Raw genomic sequence first — 27,297 nt, 5'->3', positions numbered from 1 at the left:
TTTTCAAGTCCTTGTCTGCAGCTTCAATCACTCAAGATATTTGGAGAACACTTGATTTAAACTCTTGAGATTTGCGCTTTGGGGAAGCAGGTGGTTTATTTCACTGTGATGAGTTTTGGAACAGAGATCAATGTAAATTTCCAAGCCAAACACCGTACAACAAATATGTAGTGTAGTGACCTTTATGTTGTCCAATTCCAGCAAATGATCTGTGTTAGTAATGTCCTAAACTCAGCAATACAGCAAGTGACCAAATTTAAATCCATTCGGTGAATTTGAATGAGAGGCAAGACATTTTCCAGGAGAATTGTTCTGAGCTCACCTCGATCTTCAGGTTTAAAAGAATGAGAAAAGAAGAGCATCTGAAAGGTGAATTTGAAAGCTTGATTGTAATATTCTTCCACAACAATAAGTAACCTGGAGATGATTCAATTTAAGAGAATTCTGGAATCCAACCCACAAAGGAAACCTATATTTCTGCACATTTACGGTTGTGTTCGTTAGCAGTTTATTTCCAGAATTCCTTCTACTTCTTGGGTGTGTAGTTACAGTTTTAAAATTTAAGCCTCGGGTTTATTTAACTCAAGCTACAGGGGACGTTGACATGACAACACTGAACAGAAGAAAGGAGTTTTGACTGCTGTCCTGGACAACAATGTCTCAGATTATAATAATCCTTGCATTTGGTATAGCACCTTATCACGTCTTCAGGACATCTCAAAACGCTTCACAGAAATATACCGTGAAGCGAATTGATTGTATATTTTGTGGGCGAAATCTAAAGATTAACTGTTCATTTACATGGTTGCTATTTGTTTAACTTTGCTGCTGTTTGTTTGCCTCCAAAGCAGCCACTTGACAGTAAACATGTAAAGGGTTTGGTCGTATTTTGGTGTGGCAAGGTAAGATGTTATACAAGATAAGTACTTTGTTTTATTATCCCATTAATGGTAGAGCTCATTCCTCCCATTCCTTTCCCAACGCTTGGGGTGTGGTGCTCCTACAACTGCGAGGATTCATTTTTCCAGTAAACCTTTTCTCACAAACTCGATGCTGTTCATTTCCCTTTAACACAAAGTCTAAGGGCAAGACACAAACAGCCTGAAGAGGGTAGAGAGGGAAGGGAGAAGAGTGCAGCCCTTTTCTATATTAAAAAAGACAGAAATTCTGAGAGCAGGACAAGAAAGCTTGATTTGATAAGGCAAGTGTTAAAAGAAACGTCTTGGAATGGCTTGTGAATTAGTAAACAGAAATGAAGTTTTGGCCCACAACATCTAGTCCCAACCCGTAACAAATCGGGAGAAGTGCACAGATGGCATTTGGAATTGAGATTTTGAGCAACAGGAACAATGGATTTGTGTGTGCACTTGCACACGAGAAAGAGAGGTGTATGTGCGTGTGCAATGGTGATACATCAAACACAAAGCCAATGCCTGGAGAGTTGAAATATGGGTCTGAACACTGACAGTCATTTTGATTGCCAAGCATGATTTTTTGTTAAGATCTTCACTATTTCCTCATTGGTATTTCTAGGGGTTATTTTTGAGGGGGAGGGAAAAGATAGGTCATATGGAATTAAGTCTTCCTTCCTATAGTTATAAATATTTATTGCATCTTTCATGTAAATATTTACATTTTAATCTTTTATCACTTACCCCCTAGAGACAAACTGTAGAAGGAGCATCTGTTGCATGTTAAATATTAAAAGCATAGATCTATTATTGTGACTATCTATTTAGGGATTCCAACCCACAGTTGTGACAAAATAGAAGCTATCAATTTTTAATTCTGAATTAGTTCAAAACGCAAGTCAATCAGTCAAGCTCACCCTAACTGATGTGTCTGAATGTCAGCAATTGTAATTATTATCAAGCATAGAAATACAACATCTAGGGAGGAATATGCAATAACAAATTGTATTTATATAGCGCCCTTCACTCAGGGTCCTACAAACCTTCCACACAACATTGGTGACCTGCCTTCAGCCACAAAGCCTCCAAACTCTGGAACTCCCGCCTCAAATCATCTGCCCCATTTTATCTATCTTTAAATGTCACTTATTACTTTGACCTGACCTATGGTCACCTTCCCCCCTCTCTACCCCTTACTTGGTCAGTGTCCAACCCCACCAATGTGCAACATTCTGCGGTGCTATCCTGCGTGAAGGTCGCTATACAAATGCAAGTTGTTGTCATTGAATACAGTCTGTTTGGAGCAGCAACAGCAAGAGACTACTGAAGGAATCAAGTGTCATGAGTTCAAATAAAACTGGAAAAAGCCCATTATTTCTGCACATGACTCTCACTGATCGTGTAAGTCACTTCTTGCCAACAATAGAGTCCTTTTTAATTGAAGCTTGGGAGTTTTACTGAATCTTAATATATATATATATATATATATATAGAGTTAACTAGCACCTGCACCAGAGTGCAGGCATGAACGTGTCTATGTCAATTTATAGGCTGACAACTAAATTACTGGACTAATTGTATTTAATGACTCTACTGCCCACAAAGCCCAGATATTCGTGTTGTTGAATGTGTAGTAATTATTGCACAGTCCAGTTCATGTTTGCAATCATAGGAGTCATGAGAAACTTCCCATTGCTAAAAATCTTCACTTTGTTTCCACAAACGGCTTTTCCTCCACCCCCCGCCCTGTCTCGTGCGGTGTCCCTCAGGGCTCTGTCCTCGGTCCCCTCCTCTTCACCCTCTATATGCTCCCCCTGTGGTGACATCATCCGCAAACATGGGGTTAACTTCCACATGTATGCGGATGACACCCAACTCTACCTTTCCTCCTCTACTCTCAACTCCACGACCACCGATGTCCTGACAGCTGTCTGTCCGACATCGAGTCCTGGACGAGAGACAACTTTCTTCAGCTCAACGTGCGCAAAACCGAGGCCCTCCTGATTGGCTCACATCAGCGCCTCCGCACCTCAGGCGCTGACAGCATCAGCATCCAAGGCCGCACTCTCCACCTCTCAAAGCCAGTCAGGAACCTCGGCGTTTTGTTCGACCCTGAGCTGTCCTTTCTCCCTCACATCCGCACCACAACTGGCACCGCCTTCCACCACCTCCGGAACATCGCCAGACTACGGCACTACCTCACCCCTCACGCTGCTGAAACTCTGGTCCACGCCTTTGTCACCTCAAGGCTGGACTATGGGAACTCTCTCCTCGTTGGCCTTCTCGGCCCTCCCTCCACACTGCAGGTCATTCAGAACTCTGCAGCTCGTGTACTGTCCCGCACCAGACTTCGTGACCACATCACTCCCACCCTCGCCCTCGCCCTCACCCTCACTCCCACCCTCGCCCTCGCTCGCCTCCACCGGCTCCCCATCCCCCAGAGGATCGGATTCAAGATCCTCACCCTCACCTACAAGGCCATTCACGGCCTCGCTCCCTCCTACCTCTCCGATCTACTATCCCCCTACCTACCTGCCCGTACCCTCCGTTCCTCTGGCTCCGGTCTGCTCCACATCCCCCGCCACAACCGCCCTACCATCGGTGGCCGGGCCTTCAGCCTCTCAGCCCCGAGGCTCTGGAACTCCATCCCCAGTGCCTTCGCCGCTTCCTCCCTTTCCTCCTTCAAGGCCGGTCTCAAGACCTTTCTCTTTGACCGAGCCTTCAGCTCCCCTCTCGACTCTCTACCTGCTCGCTCCCTCTCTTCCCTCCCTTCCCTCCCCTCACCCTGACCATTTCCCCCCTGCTCGGGTCCTGACCCAACTGTCCAGCGCCTTGGGACGTCCTCCCGACGTGAAAGGCGCTGTATAAATGGAATGTTGTTGTTGTTGTGTTGAGACACCTGGACCTCTATTTCTTTTGCTTCCCTTTGTTTAAGTTTATATTTTTAAAAAATGGAAAACTCTTAGCTGCATCATCACAGGAGTCCTGTAGCTCAGTGGTTAGAGCACTCGCCTTGCAAGTGAGAGACCTGGGTTCAATTCTCGGCAGGGCGAAACCTTGGGCAAATTTCCTTACTCCACACAGAGCCTAATAATAATCCCTTAAGAAAAAAAGCAATAAAATTGGTCACTTTAATCCACGACTGTTTGTGGGATGCTGCTGTGTGCAATTGGCTGCCCCATTTCGCCCACAAATATAAGATAACATGTAGGAGCAGGAGTAGGCAATTCAGCCCTTCGAGCCTGCCCCGCCATTCAATCATGGCTGATCTTCTAATCTAACTCCAGCTAATAACCTGACTCTGCCTTATCCCCATATTCCTTAATCCCTTTTGCAATAAGAAATCTATCTATCTCAGTCTTGAATATGTTCAAGGACTGAGCGTCAACAGCCCTTTGGGGTAGTGAGTTCCATACATTCACTGCCCTTTGAGTGAAGAAGTTCTTCCTCAACTCAGTGCGAAAGGGCGGGCCTCTGATTTTAAGGTTGTGACCCCTGGTTTTAGTTTCTCCAACCGGGGGAAACAATCTCCCACTATCTACTCTATCATGCCCTTTGATGATCTTATAGGTTTCTATAAGATCCCCTCTAATTCTTCTATATTCTAGAGAATATAGGCCCAAATTGGTCAGCCTATCCTCGTAACTCATCCCCTTCATCCCTGGTACTAACCTAGTAAATCTACGCTGCACCCCCTCCAAGGCAAGTACATCCTTCCTTAAATAAGGAGACCAAAACTGGACACAGTATTCCAGGTGTGGTCTCACCAGGGCCCTATACAGTTGCAGCAAGACTTCCCTACTCTTATACTCTAATCCTTTCATAATGAATGCTAACATACCGTTCGCCTTCCTAATTGCTGCTGCACCTGCAGACTAACTTTCTGTGATTGGTGTACAAGGACACCCAAGTCCCTCTGGACGCTAACACATTCCAATCTCTCCCCTTCTAAAAAATAACCCGCTCTACTGTTTTTGCTACCTAGGTGGATGACTTCGCACTTCCCTACATTATACTTCATCTGCCACCTACCTGCCCAATCACCTATCTATGTCTCGTTGCATTTTTTTAATGTCGCCCTCTGTGTTGACACTTCCTCCTAGTTTTGTGTCATCCGCGAATTTAGATATATTAACTTTGATGTCCTCATCTAGATCGTTGATGTAGATGGTAAATAGCTGAGGCCCAAGGACTGATCCTTGTGGCACTCCACTAGTCACATCCCGCCAATCTGAAAAGGACCCGTTTATCCCTACTCTTTGTTTCCTACCCGTTAACCATTCCCCAATCCACGTTAATATGCTCCCCCCAATTCCATGGGCCCTTATCTTTTGGACTAACCTTTTATGCGGCACCTTATCGAATGCCTTCTGGAAGTCCAAATAGACCACATCCACTGATTCACCCTTATCTAGTTTCCTCGAAATATCCTCAAAAAACTCTATGAGATATGTCAAACACGACTTCCCTTTTGTAAAGCCATGTTGACTTGGCCTAATTATATTGTGCTCCTGTAAATACCGCACTACCACATCCTTAATCAACGATTCTTAATTTTTTTCTATCACTGATGTGAGACTAACTGGCCTATAGTTCCCCATCTTTTCCTTTCCACCTTTTTTAAATAGTGGTGTGACATTTGCGATCTTCCAATCCATGGGGACTGTTCCAGAATCCAAGGAATTTTGGAAGATCGTACCGTCAACTCACTTTACAGTATCTTCTGTGAAGCGCTTTGAGACGTCTAGAAGATGTGAAAAGGCGCTATATCAAATGAAAGTATTATTATTATTAAATCCATCCATCCAATCTGGACGGGTCAAGCAACATTAGACTTAATTAAAGCTAGAATTTTTTTAAAAAAATAACATGTGTCCTTTAATTGAATCGGGCACTAGAAATAGTGGTGGTTTTTGAAGATGTGTAAGAAGCTCCTTTGAAGTTAAGCTAATATTCTGTTTTTGCCCAAGAGGCAACTTGTCAACTGAGTGCTGTTATGACAGAAGTTCTGTTCCTAGCTAGTAGTTATTAAGTGGTCTGATTGATTTTACATGCAGTAATTTATAAAAGGTATAGCTACCATTAAACATGCAAATGGAAGCTATATAATCCTTGCATTTGATATAGCGCTTTTCACGTCGGGAGGACGTCCCAAAGCGCTTCACAGAATATACTGTAAAGTGAATTGACTGTATATTTGTGGGCGAACGCGGCAGCCAATTGCGCACAGCAATGTCCCACAAACAGTCGTAGATGGAAAATGACCAATTTATTATTGTTTTGGGTTTTTTGGAGGGATTATTATTAGGCTCTGTGTGGAGTAAGGAAACTTGCCCAAGGTTTCGCCCTCTGCCTGGAATTGAACCCAGGTGTCTTGCTTGCAAAGCAAGTGCTCTAACCACTGAGCTACAGGACTCCACGACTACTTCAGACTGCAGCAACATGCAGTACAGCTGAGCATTTGAGCTCAATCGCAATCTGAGAAACTAAAGTTGTTAAGAACTGCATAAAAGGGAGGAGTAAAATATCTATCAAATATCTGACATTTTCATTATAACTTTTGGGGATTTGCGAGAAACAGAACTTTGAAGATAATTGTTAAGTACAATTGACAAACAGGATTAAACATCCCTCAAAGGCATAACACACCCTAAATACGGCAGTGAGAAATATTTCTAGAAAGCACTTTGACAAGGACATATTAATAATAATCCTTGCATTTGATACGCTGCTTTTCACATCTTCTAGACGTCTCAAAGCGTTTCACAGAATAGACTGTAGTGAATTGACTGTATATTGTGGGCGAAGGCATCTTCCACCATGTTTAAAGCAAACTAACTACCGGTCTCTGCAGATCGCCTGTGGGCCTAGGTCAAGGTGGTCCAACCTTTTGGCTGCCATGGGGTGGATTCCCTATTTGAGAAAGGTTCGCTTGCCACACAATTTTGTGTTTCCTTCCAGAACCATAACAACATTTGCACAGCACCTTTTTCATGTTGGAAGTACATCTCAGCTGGGGGTGGCACCCGAAAGAGGTGGGATTGCGAGGGGGAAAAGATGACTGAAAGTATGGTCAAAGAGTCAAGTCTTGACATGGCTTGAAAGAGACGGAGTAGGAGGGTCCAGGAATGGAACTCCAGAGAGCGGGTGCAAAATGGCGATGGTGGGGCAAATGGGGCAGGAGGACATGAAGCAAGCGGGGGTTTGCTCTCAAAGGGAATAGTCGGTAGGGAGGTCGCAGAGGTAGGGCAAGGAGCTGGAATAATGGATATAGAAAAGTTTTTCACTGGGGAAAGAGGGAGCTTTCTATCAGGGAACTGCATGGTGTGTCATTTGGTGTCTGTCGTCAGTCTGACCCGCGACAGCCTAGGGAAGCTCCAATCGTCTGTCCTGACAGTGAACCATAAAACGCTGCCCTCAATTCTTCTTTCTTTCTCTATGCTCTCTTTTTGTTCCTCTCTCCCCCTTTCATGCTTTCTTTCTCAATCACTCTCTCCCCCCAAGCCCCCACCTCTCTCAATCACTCGCTCTACCCTCTCTCATGCACACTCACACCCTCTCTCTCCTCTCACACTCCCCCATCCCACCACCAATCACCCCAACCCCTTCTTCTCCTCTCTCACACTCACTCAGTTAGTCTCTCTCACTACCCATCTCTCCTAGACACACTCTCCCTGTCCCAGACACACACTCTCCCTCCCTCTCTGTGGTTTTCTCTCCCCTCTCCCTCACATTCTCTCTGAATATCACTGGGTGCAGGGAGGAATAAGGCTTTGGTGTGTTGCATAAAGATAGCTGTCGAGTCCTGCAGTGTAGTGGTTAGAGCACTCGCCTCGTAAACAAGAAAACCTGGGTCCGATTCCCGGATGAGGCGAAAACTTAGGCAAATTTCCTTACTTCACATGCCTTAGTTGACCTAGCAGCAAGTCGGAACCCACTTGTTTGTCAATTAGCGGATTGCTTTCCGGGGGTAATAATTCTTCCCCAAAACAATAATAATTTAGTCACTCAATCCACAACTGTTTGTGGGACACGGCTGTGTGCAATTGGCTGCTGTGTTTCGACCGCAAAATATACAGTATATTCGGTGAAACGCTTTGAGATGTCTCGAAGAAGTGATAAGGCGATATATCAAATGCAAGGATTACTATTATTATCATTAATATTATTTTCACTGTAAAATATTTTGAAATGTTGCAGTGATATAGGCAACAGGTAATGATATTATCTGTGGTTAATAGCCTCAAATGTGCTCAGTCAATTCAGAATCTGGCTGAATCAAGATAAGATTCAGAAATAAAAACTCACAATTCAAAGGAAACCAAATGTTGATCTAACTAAACTGAAGGTTGCAGAGTTTAAACACTACGAACTGCTGAAATTCTAGGGGAGATTGCTATCATGGTATCTAGAAGTTCCTTAGGCTGTACTTCTTTGGTTTAGTGTGTGAGCATTGTCCATAAACATGACCCTTGGTCCTTGCACCAACTTCCATTACTAATGGAATGTGGATGAGAAATCAGGGAACTGTGCAGCAGACTGAAGTGAAAGGATAGGTTTGGTTCAAAGAGAAAACTGGAGCAAGGCAAAAGGTCATATAAAAACACTTTGTGTATGTAACAAGAAACATGGAGAGGAAAGTTTAGAAACAACATAATTTATTGATTTCTTTACCAGAAAGTCGTGAAGGGGAAAAGACAGAACAGATGCAAGGTGAAAACACCAGGCAAACAAAAAAAAGAAATCATATTGTGCGGATATTTCGCATTTCGCCCACAAATATATGGTCAATTCACTTTACAGCATATTCTGTGAAGCGCTTTGAGACGTCCAGAAGACGTGAAAAGCGCTATATCAAATGCAAGGATTATTAATATTATTATTATATCCATACACACTGCCTAGCAATTGGTGTACAGCAAAGTTAGAGATTAACGGCAAACTGGAGGAGAAGATAAACAAATTAAGGTCTGGGAGAGAACAACTGGTCACTTAAGACAGCTAAATTAGCAAGGTCTTGTTAACCCAAGAACATTACTTTCAGCCTCACACCAGTGACTGTTCCAAAACTCACAGCAGCTTCTTTTGCAAACTTTCTCTTTGAAGATAACTTCAAAGAAAAGGCAAGAATACCTTTACTTTACCATTAAGTTGATGGACTGGTGACTTCAGTCAGGAGCTATGCTGGTGCTGTAGTGTTAATTCTAAGCCCCCAAAATATTCACCAACCCCATCAGGAATGTGCAGCTTCAACCCCCATTCCTGACATGCCGAAGCAGGAAGCACCCCATAGTTTAATATAAATCGTCAGTCTCAGTGAGAGAGCACACAAGGGTATTAGGCAGAGTGTGAAATAAAAATGTTACACTGATACAGTAAGGAGATTTTCTCGAATGAGTTAAGACACAGGGTAAAGCATACAGTTTTCTCTTTACCTAATCTCAGTGCACCAGATTGTGCTTGATGTTGGCACTGACCAAATGGGAACGTTTTATTCCCCAAAGCTGGCACATCCCCACTCCCCCGTGCGATGATGATAGAAAGCATACGAAGAAATAAAAACCGTAACAGCACAATTATCTGAGCCTAAACCATTTAGTTTCTAATTTACAGTACTAAGGCTTTGAGATTCTCAGAGTGACTCTGCAGAGGTTAAATGGTAGAAACAAGCAGGTTTGGAAAGTTAAAGGGAAATTCCATGCTCACTGAGTTAAGACAGGTGATGACTTTACCATGACGAACACCCTCACCCTCCCTTCTCCCCATCTTTAAAAAAAAGTAACATCCTAGCAGCCTTTAAACACTAGGATGCCATGAAATAATAATAATTAAGACCACACAATTTGACATTTGCTGAGGGCAACATTGTCGAACACGTAATGCATTGTGACGACTGGATCCCATTGCCAGTCGCCTCCTTGCTGTACATGAACACCAGACCAGCAGATCCAGCACTAACAGCAAATCCTCGGCTAACCTTTGCTTTCTGTTGCAGTGCAATAGTTAATACTCCTACCGTGACCCGGCTGTTGGTGCCCGGGTTCCCTCCCAGCCTGTAGTTGTTGTAGGCCAGATGGCTGTATGGATTGTATCCCACAAACCCTGGGATGCTGGGCATTTGCTGATGGAAACAAATGAGACAAAACACGAATGAGAATGAGTTCAAACAAGAAACATAGAAATGAAATGGTCAGCATACAAAAAAGTGGCAAAAATTCAAACAAGCTATGGTTGTTGCCCTGTGGAGAAATGCTGTCAACTGCACTGTCTACAAAACCTAGTTAAACTGCAGTCTCTCTCAGGACGCTTATGCCGCCATCGCTGAGAGTAGTAGACAGGGTAATGCAGATATCCGCAAAACTCCAGAAAGATCCACTCTGTATTGAAACAAAAGGGTTCACAAAAAATTCAAGCTTCAGATCCTCTTCATGTTCCCGCTTATGGCTGGGTACCCTTATAGCCAGCCACAGTGCTGTGTTCAATGGCTCAGTTCAGATCATTACATTATCTCAGGGAAGGTTAACAGAGCGTCAGCAGTGGATGACACCTCGGATCTCTCGGTCTGAAGCACAGTTCGAGCAAACTCCTGTAATTTGTAGCCACGTGTATAAAGTACAGTGTCAAAATCCCTTGGTGATAATTACCCATCTATAGGTATTGATGTGCACAATGCTCTCTCTGGCTGGCGATCTTAAATACTGAATAAGATGGAAGGTGCTTGTTTCACATTTGAGGTGCAGGTGTAGAATGAAAGTGACTCAAAATATGGTTTGGGTTTCATTATTACTAGTTCTTGCACAGCAGCACAGGAACACCACTGAGATGCCAGAATGTAGACAAACCAAGCAAAAAAAAGACTATGAAAGAGTCACACTTCCACTCAGCCCATGCAGTTCCTTTTAGAAGCAACACCGGGGTTAACACACCTGTGCTTTGTGTATTCAAGAAAAGCAATTATTAAAATCACATAAGAAACAACTGATGCAGTGGGACCTCATAAATACTCTGGCCCCTGGGCCGAACAGCTCGGAGATCGTGGTATAGTCAGAGCAAAAAAAAAGGCTGCCTTCAGGTTGCAACTGATGTCATTTTTTGCAAACTGCACAGGACGTACCAATTATGTAATCTCCTGTGCTGTGTAGTAAAATTGCCCAGACTTTCCTTCCTTTGTGAAGTGGTATCAGTGCTGCCTTCTGTGCATGAAGCTATCTCGGCAACTTTCATTTATTTAGCGCCCTTCATAGCCCGTGAGGCAGTTCTATCACCCGTATCATCTACACCCACGATATGGCTCGCTCTCCCTCGCAGTGTACTGGGTGGCCTGTGTTCAATCCTCACTAATGAACGCACATCCCTATAATTTGGTGTAACTTGATTGACTAATGAGTTCTTCCATGACGACAGGTACTAGCAATTGCTATTTGAATTAAAGCTAATTGGGAAGCTTCAGTCAATCAGAGGTTTATTTTACACCTCTGTGACCTAGGCTGAATCTGTTTGTGTATTCCCTCTTTCTTTGATTTACACAGAAAACTCGAGTTTGTGGACGGTTAAGTTAACTCAACAGAATTTTATTGTAGCTTCAACAAAGTCCACAACCCTCGGCATTAAACGATAAATATCAACAAACACAACTATGAGGTAACAAACATTAATCACACTTAAAACTACACGTGCTGGCAGCCACTTGTAATGAAGTTAATGTGAAAGTGCACGAAGATCCAACCTCTGACTACTACTCATTAATAGTCAGAGCACATACCTTTGTTGTCATCAGGTAGAAAAATAGCGAACAGGAGCACATGGCCTCGTTTTTTTATGGGCATTCAGCCCATCCCCAAATTAGGAGAACCAATGGTAATTGTGTTGCACCAATTACTTGATGTAATTGGTGCTGTTTTTATGGTCCGATCGGAAGCTCCACTATAGGGGACAAGTACACTTCCAATCCTTCATTTGCTCATTGGAATGGTAAGTTACCCACCAAATTCTTGCAATCGACGCTAGAGTCAGACTTGATGGCGCCATAAGTAGCAAAAATAATGTATTTAAAACACTATTCAATATATCTGAACAACAGACAGGCATAGGAAACAAAAGGGGTGACCGTGACAGGGGCAGGGTCCCGGAGCGCCAACAGGGAACTGGCGACCGGGAAGTTGGCCAATGTTTAGCATGGGAAAGCTGCCCGTGGGTCCAGAGCGAGGAGATGCTTTAGCGCGATTCTGCTGCATTTACAATGTACGTTACGTATCAGGTTGAGGGGGAATTAATGACCATAACAAACACAAAATTCATACAATCACTGAACTTTACAGCACAGAAGGAAGAAAGCCATTGGGCCCATCGTGCCTGTGCCAGCTCTCTGAAAGAGCTACCAACTAGTGCCACTCACCTGCTCTTACCCAACAGCCCTGCAAATTCTTCCTTTTTAAGTACCTATCTATTTCTCTTTTGTTATCGAAACTGCTTTCACCACCCCTTCAGGCAGTGTGTTACAGACACTAATCACTCTCTGGGTAAAAGTTTCTCTTTGTTTCCCCTCTGGTTCCTTTGCCAATTATCTTAAATCTCTGTCCTCCGGCTACTGACCCAACCGCCAGACGAAACAGTTTCTCCCTATCTACTCTGTCAAAACAGCTCATAATTTTGAACACCTCTATTTAAAGGTATTCAAATAGCGCCCTTCACCAAGGGGTAGCATCCCAAGCGCTCCGGGACACTACCTGTGTGAAGGGCGCTGTATAAATGCAAGTTGTTGTTGTTAAATATCTTCTCTGCTCTAAGGAGTATAATCTCAGCCTCTCTAGTGTCTCCACTTCATAATGGAGTTCCTCATCTCTGGAATAATTCTTGTAAATGTTCTCTGCACGTTCTCCAAGGCCCTGACATCCTTTCTAAAGTCTGGTGCCCAGAATTGGATACAATACTCCAGTTGAGGAGTGACGTCATTTCCGCATGCTGTTTTTCAAACCTTCCAGGATAAGTATTCTCTTTTCATTTCGATTGCTCACCTCCTCCCTGACCTTCTCCTTTGCCATCCTGTCCACTATTCCCATCCTTCCTGACCCGAGCCATCTCCTCCAAAAATGCCTTCTCTCCTACTCCCCACCTTTCGTTGCTCCCACTCAGTCCCTCTCTCCTACTGTCCTCTCCAGCTTCTCCCTCTCCTGGACCCTTCCACAGCCTCCCTCTGCTCCAGCCTGGGTATCCTGCGCCAGGCTCACCACGGCACTCGGTGATGGTTGTCCCAGAGCAGCCACTCCGACTGCCCCATCGCCTACCTACTCTGCAAGGCTCGCCTCCCCCGCCTCTCATCCATCCTTCCTAACTCTCCCCACTCACACTCGCCAGTCGTCGTCGTCATCCCCCAACCATCCCAAACCCTCCCCCGCTATTAACAAATCCATGTTGGCTGTCCTTTATTAACCCATGTTTTTCCAAGTGAAAATTGATTTTGTCCCGGATTATGTACGGTCTCTAGAAGTCTCCCTACCACCGCCATTAGGCTGAATGGTCTGTAGTTACCAGGTTTATCCTTCTCCCCCTTTTTGAACAGGGGTCTAACATTTCTCTAGTCCTCTGGCTCCACTCCATAACCAACAAGGACTGAAAGATTGTAGCCAGAGCCTCCACTATTTCCACCCTAACTTCCCTCAGCAATCTAGGATGCATCCCATCCGGATCAGGTGACTTTTCTACTTTGTGCATTGCGAACCTTTTCAGTACTTCTTCTCTAACTATTCTTATCTTATACAATTTCTCTATCCTTTCCTCCTTCACTACAACATCAGCAGCATCCTCTTTTGTGAAGACAAATGCAAAGTACTCATTCAGAAGCTTTCCATTTTGGTACCTAATCAGCCCCACCCTTCCTCTGACCATCCTTTTTCTCTTGATATGTTTATAAAAGATCTTTGTGTTCCCTTTTATGTTACCCGATAATCTTTTCTCATACACTCTCTTTGTCTCTCTTATTTCTCTTTTTTCTGCATTCTAGTTGATTCCCTTGTGTTATTGATCATAAGCCTCCTTTTTCTGTTTCATTTTAATCCCAATTTCTTTAGTCATCCAGGGAGCACTAGGTTTGGATGTCCTACCATAACTTTGCCAGGAATTCAGTAATAAACAAATTCTCACGGTTTCAAAGGCACCTGGCAATCGGCAGATCTCAAAAATGAGTGGCTTTGGTTAATAACTTATCCTTCACCTCTTGCCCCACATTCCACTTCTGAGCTTAGACCAATGTATCTTTGAAACTGGTCATTAGAAAGTGCAGAATTACTGGTTATAAGCACTCAGCTCACACTGGGTGAGGATGTAGCAGACAGGCAGCTAGCAACGTTTTACCCAAAGGATTTACAAACAGTAAATCATTTTCTTATGAAGACGTAATTTCAAAACTTTTTTTTGATTCAGATAACCCCAACTTTCCGTTTTTCACAATACAATACTTGAACAAAGTAAAACCAAAAAAACATATTGCATTTTCAAAAGCAGTTGCAGCCAAGCCATGATTCAAAAGACATTCACTGAAAAGCTTATAGTTGAAACATTAGGCGACAACTCAAATCATTGTACCTAACCAATCATTTTCTACACTGACCAAACACATCAAAATATGTTAATTCTTCCAGGCACACATGTAAGATTAGATTTACTTTGCTGGCTTACGTGCTGGGAGCTAGGCTGTGGCTGCAGATGTCAGTTCTCAGTACGAAAGCAGCAACATTAGCAGAACAGAATTAGTTATCAGCTCTGCAAATAGCCTAGGGTCTGAGGTACAATCTTAAATACGCTCTCTAAAGTAAACCTTATTATAACTGGTAACGTCAAAATAAAGACAGGGTCTGGAAGCAACTCCTTTTGACCTTTGGCAGCCTGAGAAAAAAGTTACCTTCCTTAAAGTTAAAGCTTTGTTTGAACATTCAAAAGTGTTTAGAAGACATTTAGAATGATCCATAATCCTATCATTTGTGTTTTAAGCAATGCAGCCTCTGAGATTTTTGCAGACATGCATTAATAAAGCAGTTTTTAATGTTTGAGGCAGAACAATTATTAAAAACAAGATTCCCAGGGCAATGGTTTTAATCTCAACTGTGTTCAGTTTTGAATCGTTATAAAGTGCAGTTTTTTGAATAACCATACAACCGAACACCATGTGCAATGGGATATCGGCACTCTAAGTAAGATAGTAATGGTTACCTCACATGTCAGGTTACAACATAATTTAGAAGGGAACTGGATAAAAAATTCAAAAGAAACAAAACAGGATATAAGAAAAAATGAGCAATTAAATTTAAGAGTATTTAGGTCAAGTGGAGGAGGTAACAATAACAGAAGATTTATATGGACTCCTCCTATGCTATAATTTTTTAGATTCTGCCATACTTAGCTTGATGAGCCAAACTGCCTCCTCCTATTCTATGAAATGATTACAAAATCACACGTTTAAAGCAAATTAAGTTCTTAGTCAGACCAAATCCCCACAGCTAAACAGTATCTGCTATTTTATTTTTCCCTTCTCTCTTCCCTTTCTTTATTGAGGTGTGTTGTTAGGGTGCAGTTCCATTGGAGTTGGCAGCTAGCCGTCGTTTCCTTTGAAAGTCACTCTTCACGCACAAACATGTGAACGTTGACAGGTTTTTCAACATTGAACAGCAAGCCACAGTTGTGATTAAAACCATTGCACTGGGAATCAAAAAACAATCCTGCCCTCTCATTTACAATTTCTGAACCATGCTCTTAAGCTTAGACCACTCTTGTAACAATAGTCCTTCAGAACTATGTTTGTGCAGTACTTGGAATATTCTCCAGTTCAGTCTCATTTGAAAACTGATCCTTTTTAATTAACACCTTCCAAAGTAACAATGGATTTACAAATTTTCCAAACTTCTGCGGGATTCCAAAATTATAAGACTAAGGCTACAACCATGAGGCATTTGGGGCCTGAAGAGCAGGAAACCTGCAAAAGACCATCAGATTGTGTACCCAGTTACTCACTTTGCTTTGTGTATTATGTGAAAACGGAAACCTGAGCTGACAATAATCTTTTCACCCCAAAGCTGCGTTAATTTTCCAAACGCTTTCAAAAGTAGAATAGTTAGCGCTGCAGTGCCCTCATGTGATGACACACTTCAATATCCTACACGTATCTGAAGCTGCAATTCTACCAACAGCTGCCAATCTCCTTGCCGTGCCACTATCAACATTATCATTGTTATTCTCAGGTTACATAATGGCGGGCACATATAATGGAGCAGATTAAGGGCTACATCATTTTTCAGATTTCTGCAATATGTAATATGAAAGCAAGCGCTGAATCACACCGCAACCCGAGTTACTCATGTGGAGGTAAAACGAAAAACCTGCAAATACTGGAAAACTGAAAAGAACATCGAAAGGCTGGAACTCCACCACAGGCTGACCAATGTGAAGGAGAAAAGCGGATTAATATTTCAAGCGCGACCATTCCTCAGAACTTTCCTTTCAAATTTTGAACGAACTGCTTTGCAATTCCATCCTTTTCTACTCATTGTGTACAAATATATTCTATTCAAACTTTAGATTCATCTTAAAAGTGCAAGTCTTAATTCTCCTACAGATTTGAAAAATCTAGTAAAATATATAGATCAGCCAAGATCTAATTAAATGGCGGAACAGGCTCGACGGGCTGAATGGCCGAATTGTACCTATGTTCCTATTAACTAACGTATGTATCCCAATGTAATTTTTTGGGGGATTACTGAAGCTTGACACTGCAATATCACACATAATACTGCTCCTAAAACACACATTCAAGCTAGGGTTAGTTTGAGACCTTTCGTTCCAAGCAAGTGTTAAGAATCACAGTTTTAAAATAATATTAATAATAATGGATCCTCAAGTTCTAAATAGATGTATATGCAACTGTGGAAGTTTGTAGGTAATTGCAGCTACATATTGCCCTAGCCCGGTTCCCGAGAACGTCTCTTTCAACCGCGGCAGACTTTTTGGCAATGGTGTAGTGGGAGTTTCCGGATTTTAACCCAGTGGCAATGAAGGAATAGTAATATACAACTATGTCAGAACGATAAGTGGTTCAGGGATACATGTGAAGACCTGTAGCTTAGTGGTTAGAGCATTCGCAAGCGAGAGGACCTGGGTTTGATTCCCAGACAGAGTGGAACATTGGGCAGATTTCCTTACTCCACACGCCTGTTTACTTAGCAGTAAGTAGGAACCCGGTTGTTACTCGATTGGAGAATCGCTTTTCTGGGGAGAAATAATCCCTTCAAAAACACTTTTTTTAAAATAATAATTTGGTCACTCAATCCACAACTGCTTGTGCGCAATTGGCTGCCGCTTTTCGCCCACAAAAATATAGAGTCGATTCACTTTACAGTTTACTCTGTGAAGCAGCTTTAAGGCATCCCAAAGACGTGAAAAGGTGCTATATCAAATGCAAGGATTATCATTATTGTATTGCATGGCGGTGGTGGAGTTGCTATCACATACAGTCCTTCTCCTTCTGGATGGTGGAGGTGGCAAGACTGGGAGGTGCTGTTGAAGCAAGGTTGTTGAGTTGCTGCAGTGATTCGGCAGATACAGAGTTGCCATAAGGCAGTAGTTGGGGTCCATAAAATTCCAATCAGCTTTATAATGAGGCACGATCAACGCAACGAACGCATGCGGAAAGCCATCAGGCTTTTCCAAGTTAAAAAATGGCCAACTTTCGCGTTGACACTGATGAAAATTCCTGCAAGCAGGATCCTTTTGCTCCTGGATGAACATTCCTGATGTTGATACCAACAATACTGAACCGGAGGAGAGTCACAAGAACTATTGACAGGATTTACATTCCTGGGACTCTCATCTGGAAGGGGTGCAGAAGAAAGCAGGAAGCAGCACTGATGAAAGAGAATAGCAAATACAATAGCATATAGACACACGATCATGAAGCAGGGCAATCACACCTCACAATCCAAAGTTTCCTCACCTTTCGGCAGCTGGAGCATTAAAAGCGTGCTGAATTTGTGAAGCATATTTATTCCCCTGCCTCTGCAGTCACATTTGACATTCCTCAGGGCTCGATTCTCAGTCCTCTCTTCTTCACTATCCATCCAGGTTATGTCATCTGCAGACATGGGGTTCAATTCCACATGTATGCGGTTGACAACCAACTCTCCTCGTGGAACCAGTGCAGAACCTATGTGTCTTGTTTGACTCCCAAATTTAAACCCCACCGTGCTCTGACACACTTTACTTTTCTCCAACTCTGAGACTTCGCCCACGCCTGACACCATCTCTCCCCTTGGGCTGTTCTCTTTGACCGTGCCTTCAGCTCCCCTCTCGACTCTCTTCCCCCTCCTCGCTCCCTCCCTTCCCTCCCCTCACCCTGACCATTTCCCCGCTCCTCTCTCCCTCCCTTCCCTCCCCTCACCCTGACCATTTCCCCCCTCCTCGCTCCCTCCCTTCCCTCCCCTCACCCTGACCATTTCCCCCCTGCTCGGGTCATGACCCAACTGTGCAGCGCCTTGGGACGTCCTCCTGACGTGAAAGGCGCTTTATAAATGGAATCTTGTTGTTGTTGTTGTTGTCGAGATCCTCATCACATCAGTTTATCATATCTAGGCTGACGACACCTACATCATACTCCCCAGCGCTTCCCTATACAAGCTGCCCTCACCTCGTTCAAGACCAGTTTCAGGATCTGCCACCTTGACCTGCTTTTGGTCAACATTTGATAGAAATTATAATCCCACGAGATCAATTGCCAATTCAAATAAAAAAGAAAGCAAACCATTGACTGTAGAGTTGTACAAAACACAAAATACTGCAGATGCTGGAAATCTGAAACAAAAACAGAGAGAGCTGGGAAAGCTCAGCAGGTCAGGCAGCATCTATGGAGAAAGGAAAGTGAGTCAACGTTTCGGGTCCACGACCCTTCGTCAGAACTGACAAAGGACTGATGAAGTTCTGACGAAGTTCTGACGAAGGGTTGTGGACCCGAAACGTTGACTCACTTTCCTTTCTCCATAGATGCTGCCTGACCTGCTGAGTGTTCCCAGCTCTCTCTCTTTTTGATTTTAGAGTTGTATTATGCTCCATTTTTATACCTAAAAGCATATTTAATAGAGGCAATACATACAATAGTTTCTCAAACTGCTTCTGTCCTTCACACAATCAAAATTGTCTGATAAATTTACTAAGTTTCCACATAATAAACCAGGTTAAAGTTGATATGTAACCTCAGGCAAGGAAACAAGACTCTTTGTCTTCACAAAAGATACATCATCCATTAACGAACCTTACAAACTAATAGAGGGTAGGTGCACAACACTGATTTCACACACAAAATGTTTAGTTTCAGATGGGAGTAGAGCTTACCAGTCTCCCTGCTGGTGGATGTATAGGTATCAATGATAGGGTGGGCTACCTGGCCAATTCTCACCAAACGAAACACGTTTCAGTATTAAGATAGATCTCTGTACAAAGGGAGGTTAATGTCCGAGTACAAATGGCCCTCCATATGTTCACATCTGTCTGTCATTTACAGAATCCTGGCAAAGACCCGAGAGATGATCATCGCCATTCCCTTGCCAGGTGATTTGTGCATTTTCTCCCACAAAATATACAGTCAAGTCACTTTTTAGTATATTCTGTGAAGCGCTTTCATACGTCTCGAAGATGTGATAAGGCACTATATCAAATGCAAGGATTATTATTATTAACAATCCAAAATGTGGAGAATAATAAATACAATTAAATAAAGTTTAATTATAAAATTTGAGAGGGGAGGGGGAATAATCAACTGACGCCGGTTCAGATATTTGCCATCGTTATCTTATGATATTGCACTTGTCAGAGTATTACTTTTCCACAGACTTCTTTTCTGTTTCATTGAAAGAGACCACAATGAATCCTGGCACAAATCAGTGTCATAAGATCTGTGAAAATCTAACAAACAAAATCCGCCATGGAATTATCAGAAGCCAGATTCAAAGACTGTTTTTCCTTTGAAATGAATCCTTAAGAGTGTCCCCAACTGTAAAAAAAAACCCAGGTTGAGTGGAATGTGGTAGAAGTCGGGTGAGGCAAAGCTGTGGAGAGATTTCAAGGTGAGAACCAGGACTTTGAAATCAATCTACTGTAAGATGGGGAGTCAATGGAGCCAATCAAGGATGGGGTTGATGGGCTATCTAGGCAGAGGTTGATGGGCTATCTAAACAGTATATTGGTTTCCACCATTGAAGATTTGAAACTCAATACATCTCAATTGTAATTGCACTGACGTTGGAACAAAGTCCCTTTATTTAACTTGGGGCTATGAATGTTTAGGTATAGATATTCAATGACCTATTTACATCTTAACAAATACAAAGCAGGGCATGGCATCAGGAAGTACAAATATTCTATCGTATTTAAAAGATTAAGCAAAACAAAAGAATCATCTTTCTTGTCTCGTTTTACAGAGTCTTGGTTTACCCAATGATTAACCAACTGATTAATTAGTCAATGGATCTTTCAATCTACGTTCTCCAACACAATGTCACAGAACAACTGAGCATTTACAGCCCAACCACTCAAATCACACACTTTACAGAATCCTAATATCCTTTCCTTCCCTCACATTTCCCTCCCCTCAGTCCATTTCTCCTCTGAAATCTTCCTATTCATCATAAAGCAGTTTGTTCGCCTTCACTCTCAATGTACCAAGCCCCATACTGCCGCTTATACATTGACCAATTCCCCAAGGGTTCCTTCTGAAGATTTAATGTGCTTTTTTCCAATGTGCACCCACAAATCACTGATCATTGTTTTAGACTTGAAATACTTTTTTNGTAAAAAAAACTAAAAGAAATACGGAGACTTACAGTGGTGGGAGCGGGGGCAGGAGGTGGGGCGTAAGAAGGTCGTTCTGTAGTAAAACAAAAGAAAGTTACCATTTTATTTTTGTGCAAGTGCATTAATATCAGGACTATAAGACCAATTTCCAAAACATTTTCTCCAAAAAATCAGTAAAAAGAAATGCTGTCTGTTCCGCTCCCACAAGTCACTATATACCATTTCCTCTCCTCTACCTCTCCCAAGTGGTTCTGGTTCAGATAGCAAATATCGGCAGGTTTCCCAACATCAACACCTATCCTAATATATTTTTGTGCAATAATCCTTTAACTGAACGGGATTAAGCTTTAGTTTCATATAAACATTGGCACAGGCTGAACACCAGAGGAGAATCAGGCCCATTATTTAAAAAACATGCACAAGTGAAGCTTCAAAATTCTGTCATAACACTTGAACTTTCTGACTTTGAAACCAGTGAACATTTTCCTCTTCATTGTTTAGCTAAAGTTCATAATCACAATCGTTCTCTTACTTGACATGATGGGGCCAACTGTCTGCTACACACAATCTGAAATAAAAGGGAAAATACATCAGTACAAGATCTCTAGGAAATAGAATAGACTATCTAATCTTCAGCTCTAATACATCTTATACACATTTAAAACAAAGTTTGTTGCCTAGAGTATACTTTAAGAAGCAATAATATTGTATTATTGTTATTACCAGCATAATGTAATATTATCCTTCACATCTGAATTTTACACATAAGAGGTGGCAGTCAAAATAGTGCAGGCTAAGCATCCACAGGAAGTAATGTCTGTGTTAACCTAATAACTCAGAAGGCAAGATTTTAATCATGTCTATCAAGTCATTGGGAGAGGGGGTTATAATGGCATTGCCCTGAATCTTAAATTCAGTGTTCCTTTAGAGAGTTTCTGCAAATGGAAGAGTGTTTGCAGTGATCATACAGAGGAAGTAAAAGTAGGTCATAATCTGATTTTATGGCGCAGAGCGGTGGGAGCGGGCAGGTTGGTAACGGAGCCTGGTGCCGGAGAGGACACGGGATAATTGCTATACATTTTCTCAAAAATCCTCAATAGCCTTACTTCCCAAGTATCCACCTATTGCTACACATATCTGAACTGAGTATGTTTGTGTGCGCATACCATGTATTTTTGTGCGCATGTATACAATTTTTCAGTTGCATCCTGATCACAGGTCTGATAACAGCCTAAACGTTTCCAGCTACCATCATACTGCCTGCTTACAAGTAGATGGGTAAGAGTAATAATACTGTATTATTAATATTATAAAAGCAGTATATCTGACTGCCTTCTGATATTATTCACACTTCTGAATTTTACACATTAGTGGAGTCCTGTAGCTCAGTGGTTAGAAAACTCGCCTCGCAAGTGAGAGACCTGGGTTCGATTCCCAGCAGGGCGAAATGTTGGGCAAGTTTTCTTACTCCACGAGTCTCTGTTTAACTAGCAGTAAGTAGGAACCCGGTTGCTAATCGATTGATGGATCCTTTTCTGGGGTAATAATTCCTTCAAAAAAAATCGAAAATAATAAATTGGTCACTTCAATCCACGACTGTTTGTGGGACGCTGCTGTGCGCAATTAGCCGCTGCGTTTTGCCCACAAAATATACAGTGAATTAACTTTACAGTAGAGTGAAGCGCTCTGAAATGTCTCAAAGACGTGATAAGGCGCTGCATCAAATGCAAGGATTATTATTGTTACAAAGCAGACGAGGAGACATTTTTTTGACACAGCGAGTTGTTCGGATCTGGAATCCACTTCCTGAATGGGCGATGAAAGCAGATTCGATCACAACTTTCAAGAGAGAAGCGGACGGATATTCGGGGAGGACAAATTTGCAAGGCGGGGGAGTGGGATTGATTTGGGCAGCTCTTTCAAAGACCCGGCATGGACACGATGGGCAGAATGGCCTCCTCCTGTGCTGTATATTTCTACGATTGTATGATAAGAGGCAGTAGTCAAAATACAGTAGATTTATTTAGAGATGTATTCCCAATGTGGGGGAAGAGGGAAGGAACAGAGAATCCTCTCTCCACAGACACTCTCCTCAATGTGGATGGACTCCCCCTCAATCCCTCCGCCTTGCCCCCTCGTTCCCCCTTTTCAAGTCACGCCTTAACACCTCCTTTCCGACCGCGTTTACGGTCTCACGCACACCCCACCGGCTCGGAGTCCGGCTCCGCCACTGTTAGGCGCTCCGAGCCGCTACCCCGCGTGGAGGGCGCGATAGATGGTGCAACTTGTTGGTGTCGTCGTGGTCTGTGCCCCACCCGCGGTCCCCAAATAATAACACTTGCATTTGACGCAGCGCCTTCTCACGTCATCGTGAGAACGTCTCAGAGCGCTTCACGGAATATACTGTAAAGTGTAGTAACTGTGTATTTTGCGGTGGTGGTGGTGGGGGGGGTTGGGGTGAGGGGGGGGAGAGGGAAATTATCCCCACAAACTCCCCAATGTGGTGAGGGGGGGGGGGGGGGGGGAGCGGTGTGTGTGTGGGGGGGCAGTGTGTGTGTGGGGGGGGGGGGGCGGTGTGTGTGTGTGGGGGGCGGTGTGTGTGTGTGGGGGGCGGTGTGTGTGTGGGGGGGCGGTGTGTGTGGGGGGGGCGGTGTGTGTGTGTGTGGGGGGGGGCTGTGTGTGTGTGGGGGGGGGCTGTGTGTGTGTGTGTGGGGGGGGTCTGTGTGTGTGTGTGGGGGGGGCTGTGCGTGGGGGGGGTGGGGGGGGGGTTGCGGTGTGTGTGTGTGTGGGGGGGGCGGTGTGTGTGTGTGTGTGGAAGCTGTGTGTGTGTGGGGGGGGGGGGGGTTGCGGGTGTGTGTGTGGGGGGGGTGTGTGGGGGGGGTTGCGGTGTGTGTGTGTGTGGGGGGGGGGCTGTGTGTGGGGGGGGTTGCGGTGTGTGTGTGTGGGGGAGGGGGCGGTGTGTGTGTGGGGGGGGGGCTGTGTGTGTGGGGGGGTTGCGGTGTGTGTGTGGGGGGGGGGCGGTGTGTGTGTGGGGGGGGGGCTGTGTGTGTGTGGGGGGGGGGGGCGGTGTGTGTGTGGGGGGGGGGGGGGGGGGGGGGGGGCGGTGTGGGGGGGGGGGGGGGGTGGGGGGAGGGGGGGGGTCTTCCCCCACCGTTGCCTCCGGCCTCGGGCTGCAAGTGACTCCCGGTGACTGTCGAGGCTGGGCCCGCGGTGACGGTGCCGGTGGCTCGGGAGGTCCCGGGGGGGGGGGTCCTGGGGGGGGGGGGGGGGTCGGGGCTGAGGTGAACTAACGGTCAGTCGGACTCACGGTTCGAGCGGCCCTCGCGGCCTCCGGGCGCCGTCTATTGTTCTACCCCGAACCCGCGCTCCGCTCCGCTCCGCACATTCGACACCGGCCCTCAATCGAATCCCACCCCCCCACCCAAACAATAAAAATAAAAATCTCTCCCCCCCCACCCCCTCCCCAAACAAAACCCTCCGCCGGTGCACAGCCTCCCACTCGGCTCGGTCCGCCTATCGTTGTATTTTTTTCTGTCGCGCGGCGCGGAACGGTCGCCGCGAATCCGCCGCCGCTGATCGGAAACCCGCGCGCCCGCGCCGAGGCCAACGCGGTTTTGCGATTCGGAGCGCGAGATTCGACGGGATTCCAGCAAAGGGGGGGAGTGGGAGTGGGGGGTTTGTGGGGGGGGGGGGGTGGTGGGGGGGAGAGAAAAAAATATCACCAACCCTCGCGATCGATATTTACGGACCCGAATCGATGATCGAGAGGTTATCTGACAAATGGGATTTTTTTTGGGGGGCTATAGGGAATGTGTTGCTGAGGACAGTAAACTATTGGCTGGTGGGGGGGGGTCGAGGCTTTGAGCCTCTCCTGATGGTGACATAATAATAATAATAATAATAATAATAATAATAATAATAATAATTCTTATGATAATAATCATAACTACAGTAATAATAAGCCCTGACTCTGACCCGGTGCCTCCCGACGTCTCCCAAGCGCTCCGCGGGACACGCTGCGAAGTGTAGTGACTGTGCGGGGTTTTTTTGGGGGGGGGGGGGGGAGAGGGGGCGAATCCCGGCAGCCGATCGCTCCCGGCGACGTACCCCACGAACAGCCGTGGGTTGAAAATGACCCATTTATTGTCGTGGTGGTCGTCGTCGCCGCCGTCGTGGCTGTCGTTACTTTTTTCTCCGCAGGGATTTTGACCCCCAGAAAAGCCATCGGGCCCCGGGGACCGACCACCGGGTTCCGGCCGCCCGGCAAACGGAGGCGCGCGGGTGGAGCGAGGAGGCTCGCCCGCTGCGTGGCCCCCGCCCGGGAATCGGACCCCGGTTCCCTCTCGCTCGCGCTGCAAATCACAAGATAAGCTCCTCGTCCCCCTCTCTCTGGGGTCATCCACCGTCGTTTCTCCAGATGGACCTACCCCGTGGTTTCGATTCAGTCAGTGTTAGCTATCGCAATCGCAGAAAAAGTTCCCTGGATTCGGTTGCCCCAAACTTTACGCTTCACGGGTTGTAATTCTTTTGTTGTTATTTTTTTTTTATTTCGCTGTGTGCCAAAACCTTCAGATGCTGTGCCAACAAAGGAGAATGAGATCGGATCCACATACAAGAACTTGAACACTTTTTGCAAGACGCTTAAAAGCGTAATTATAATGCTTGCTTTGGATATAGTGCCTTGTCGGCTCTTCGAAACGTCTCAAAGCGCTTCACGAGATACACTGCAAAGTGAATTGACTATGTTGGGTGAGTGAATCGGGCAGCCAATTGCGCGCAGCAGTGTCCCACAAACAGTCGTGGCCAAATTATCAGGCTTGCCTTGAGCTCGTGCCTCTTTACTCACTCTCAATCCCCCTCGGCCCCGCACTTTAAGTTAGATTTAAAAGTAAAATGATATTTAAATTGTATATTAAAATGAAGAAGGGTCATGCCATTTCAATGTTTCCTTTCAGAAATACCAACCCAAGTTCCCATTACACAACCAAGCTGTTTCGTAAAAAATAATAATAATCCTTGCATTTGATATAGCGCCTTATCACATCTTCCAGACGCCTCAAAGCATTGCACAGGATACACTGTAAAGTGAATTGACTGTACATTTTGTGGGCAAAATGAGTCCAGTGTCCTGAAAACCCATTCCAGCTATGAATTACCCTCTGTGTAAACTGTCCTTTCTTCCCCACATCAGTGCTGTGATCCGCTCTGCCTTCCCCCACCTCCGCAATATTGCCCAACTCTGCCTCTGTCTCACCCCTCAGGCCGCTGAAATCCTCATACATACCTTCATTACATTTAGACTCGACTAAGCCAACTCCCTTCTTGTCAGCCTTCCCAACTCTTCCCTCCAAGCTGCAGATCATCCAGAAGTCTACAGCTCATGTCCTCTCCCGCATCAGACCCCATCACACCCACCCTCGCTCGGCTCCACTGACTCCCCATCCTTCAGAGGAGCGAGTTAAAAATCCTCGTCGTCACCTTCAAGGCCCTCCACGGCCCCCTTCTACCTCTCCGACCTGCTAACCCCTTATCAACCTGTCCGCTCCCTCCACTCAGCAGGCTCCAGCCTGCTCCATGTCCCCCGCCCAGCCCACCAGACCATTGGTGGTCGGGGCTTCAGCCTCTTTGCTCCCACCCTCTGGATCTCCATCTCACATTCCCTTCGCTTTGCTCCCTCTTTCCCCATTTTCAGGTTGCATCTGAAGACATGCTTCCTAAAGACCCTGACTGTTCAGCATCTTGGGATGTCCTCCTGATGTGGAAGGCGCTTGTGTGTAAAAAAAAAGTTCCTGTATTCTAACATTGCCCTTCACAGCCCTGAACCTGTGCTCTCTTAGCCTGCTGCCTTGGTATATCCGGTTATACCTCTAAAATGTCAGGGGATTGTGGAATGCTATTGATCTGGGTTCCTCACGTATCTGGGGGAGTCTGTGAATCTCCCAACTCACTTGTGCCAGACAGATTGGAAATAAAACAATAACTTGCACCTTTCACCTACGAAAATGTATCACAAGGATAGAGTTGCAGCCCAGTTGGGGGTAGATAAGGGGCAACAGCAGGAACATACTTTGCAATATGTTCTGTGAAGCGCTTTGAGACGTCTCAAAGATGTGATAAAGCGCTATACCAAATGCAAAGATCATTATTAAATTATAAGTCTGAAGTAATAAGAAGAAAAGATGGGAATTCTTAAAATATAATCAAAGCATTTTGTAATTAAAGTGTAACTGTGCCTTTGCATTGCACTGCTGGATTCAGTTACGGTAATCATGCCTTTTAACCATACGCTGCCTGGTCGAGTCATCGCAGGCAGTCAGTCCGAGTTCAGAGACAATGTTTATTAAAGCTCCAGCGCTTCTCCGGCTGATTTTCTCCTGAAAATGCTAACTCAGCAAACACTGGCCTGCTTCATGTCCCATCCTCTGCCCATTCCCACCGTTGGTGGGCGAGCTTTCGTTCTCTGGAACTTCCCCTCCCTGCTTTCAAGACTTATCTCTTTGACTGTGCTTTCCATCATCTTTCTCCTCCCCAATCTCTCCAGCTCCCCCCCCCCCAGGTT

At 44.7% G+C, this 27,297-nt stretch overlaps 1 protein-coding gene across 1 annotated transcript in view; it reads right to left on the bottom strand.

Annotated features, from left to right (window-relative positions):
- Window positions 1-24,125, bottom strand: part of smarce1 (SWI/SNF related, matrix associated, actin dependent regulator of chromatin, subfamily e, member 1) — a 42,986-nt gene extending 18,861 nt beyond the window's left edge. Inside the window, exons 1-4 of the mRNA XM_042343180.1 lie at window positions 24,046-24,125; window positions 21,271-21,306; window positions 20,768-20,811; window positions 9,928-10,032 (exon numbers count right to left, since the gene is read on the bottom strand). Of these exons, the coding sequence (XP_042199114.1) occupies window positions 9,928-10,032; window positions 20,768-20,811; window positions 21,271-21,277 (156 nt within the window). The 5' untranslated portion in view covers window positions 21,278-21,306; window positions 24,046-24,125. The remainder of the gene's footprint in view (window positions 1-9,927; window positions 10,033-20,767; window positions 20,812-21,270; window positions 21,307-24,045) is intronic.
- Between the last annotated feature and the right edge of the window lie 3,172 nt (window positions 24,126-27,297).

This window comes from Callorhinchus milii, unplaced genomic scaffold, assembly GCF_018977255.1.
Source record: "Callorhinchus milii isolate IMCB2004 unplaced genomic scaffold, IMCB_Cmil_1.0 Scaffold23, whole genome shotgun sequence".
Lineage (NCBI taxonomy): Eukaryota > Metazoa > Chordata > Chondrichthyes > Chimaeriformes > Callorhinchidae > Callorhinchus > Callorhinchus milii.
This window is presented reverse-complemented; position numbering and strand designations above follow the sequence as displayed.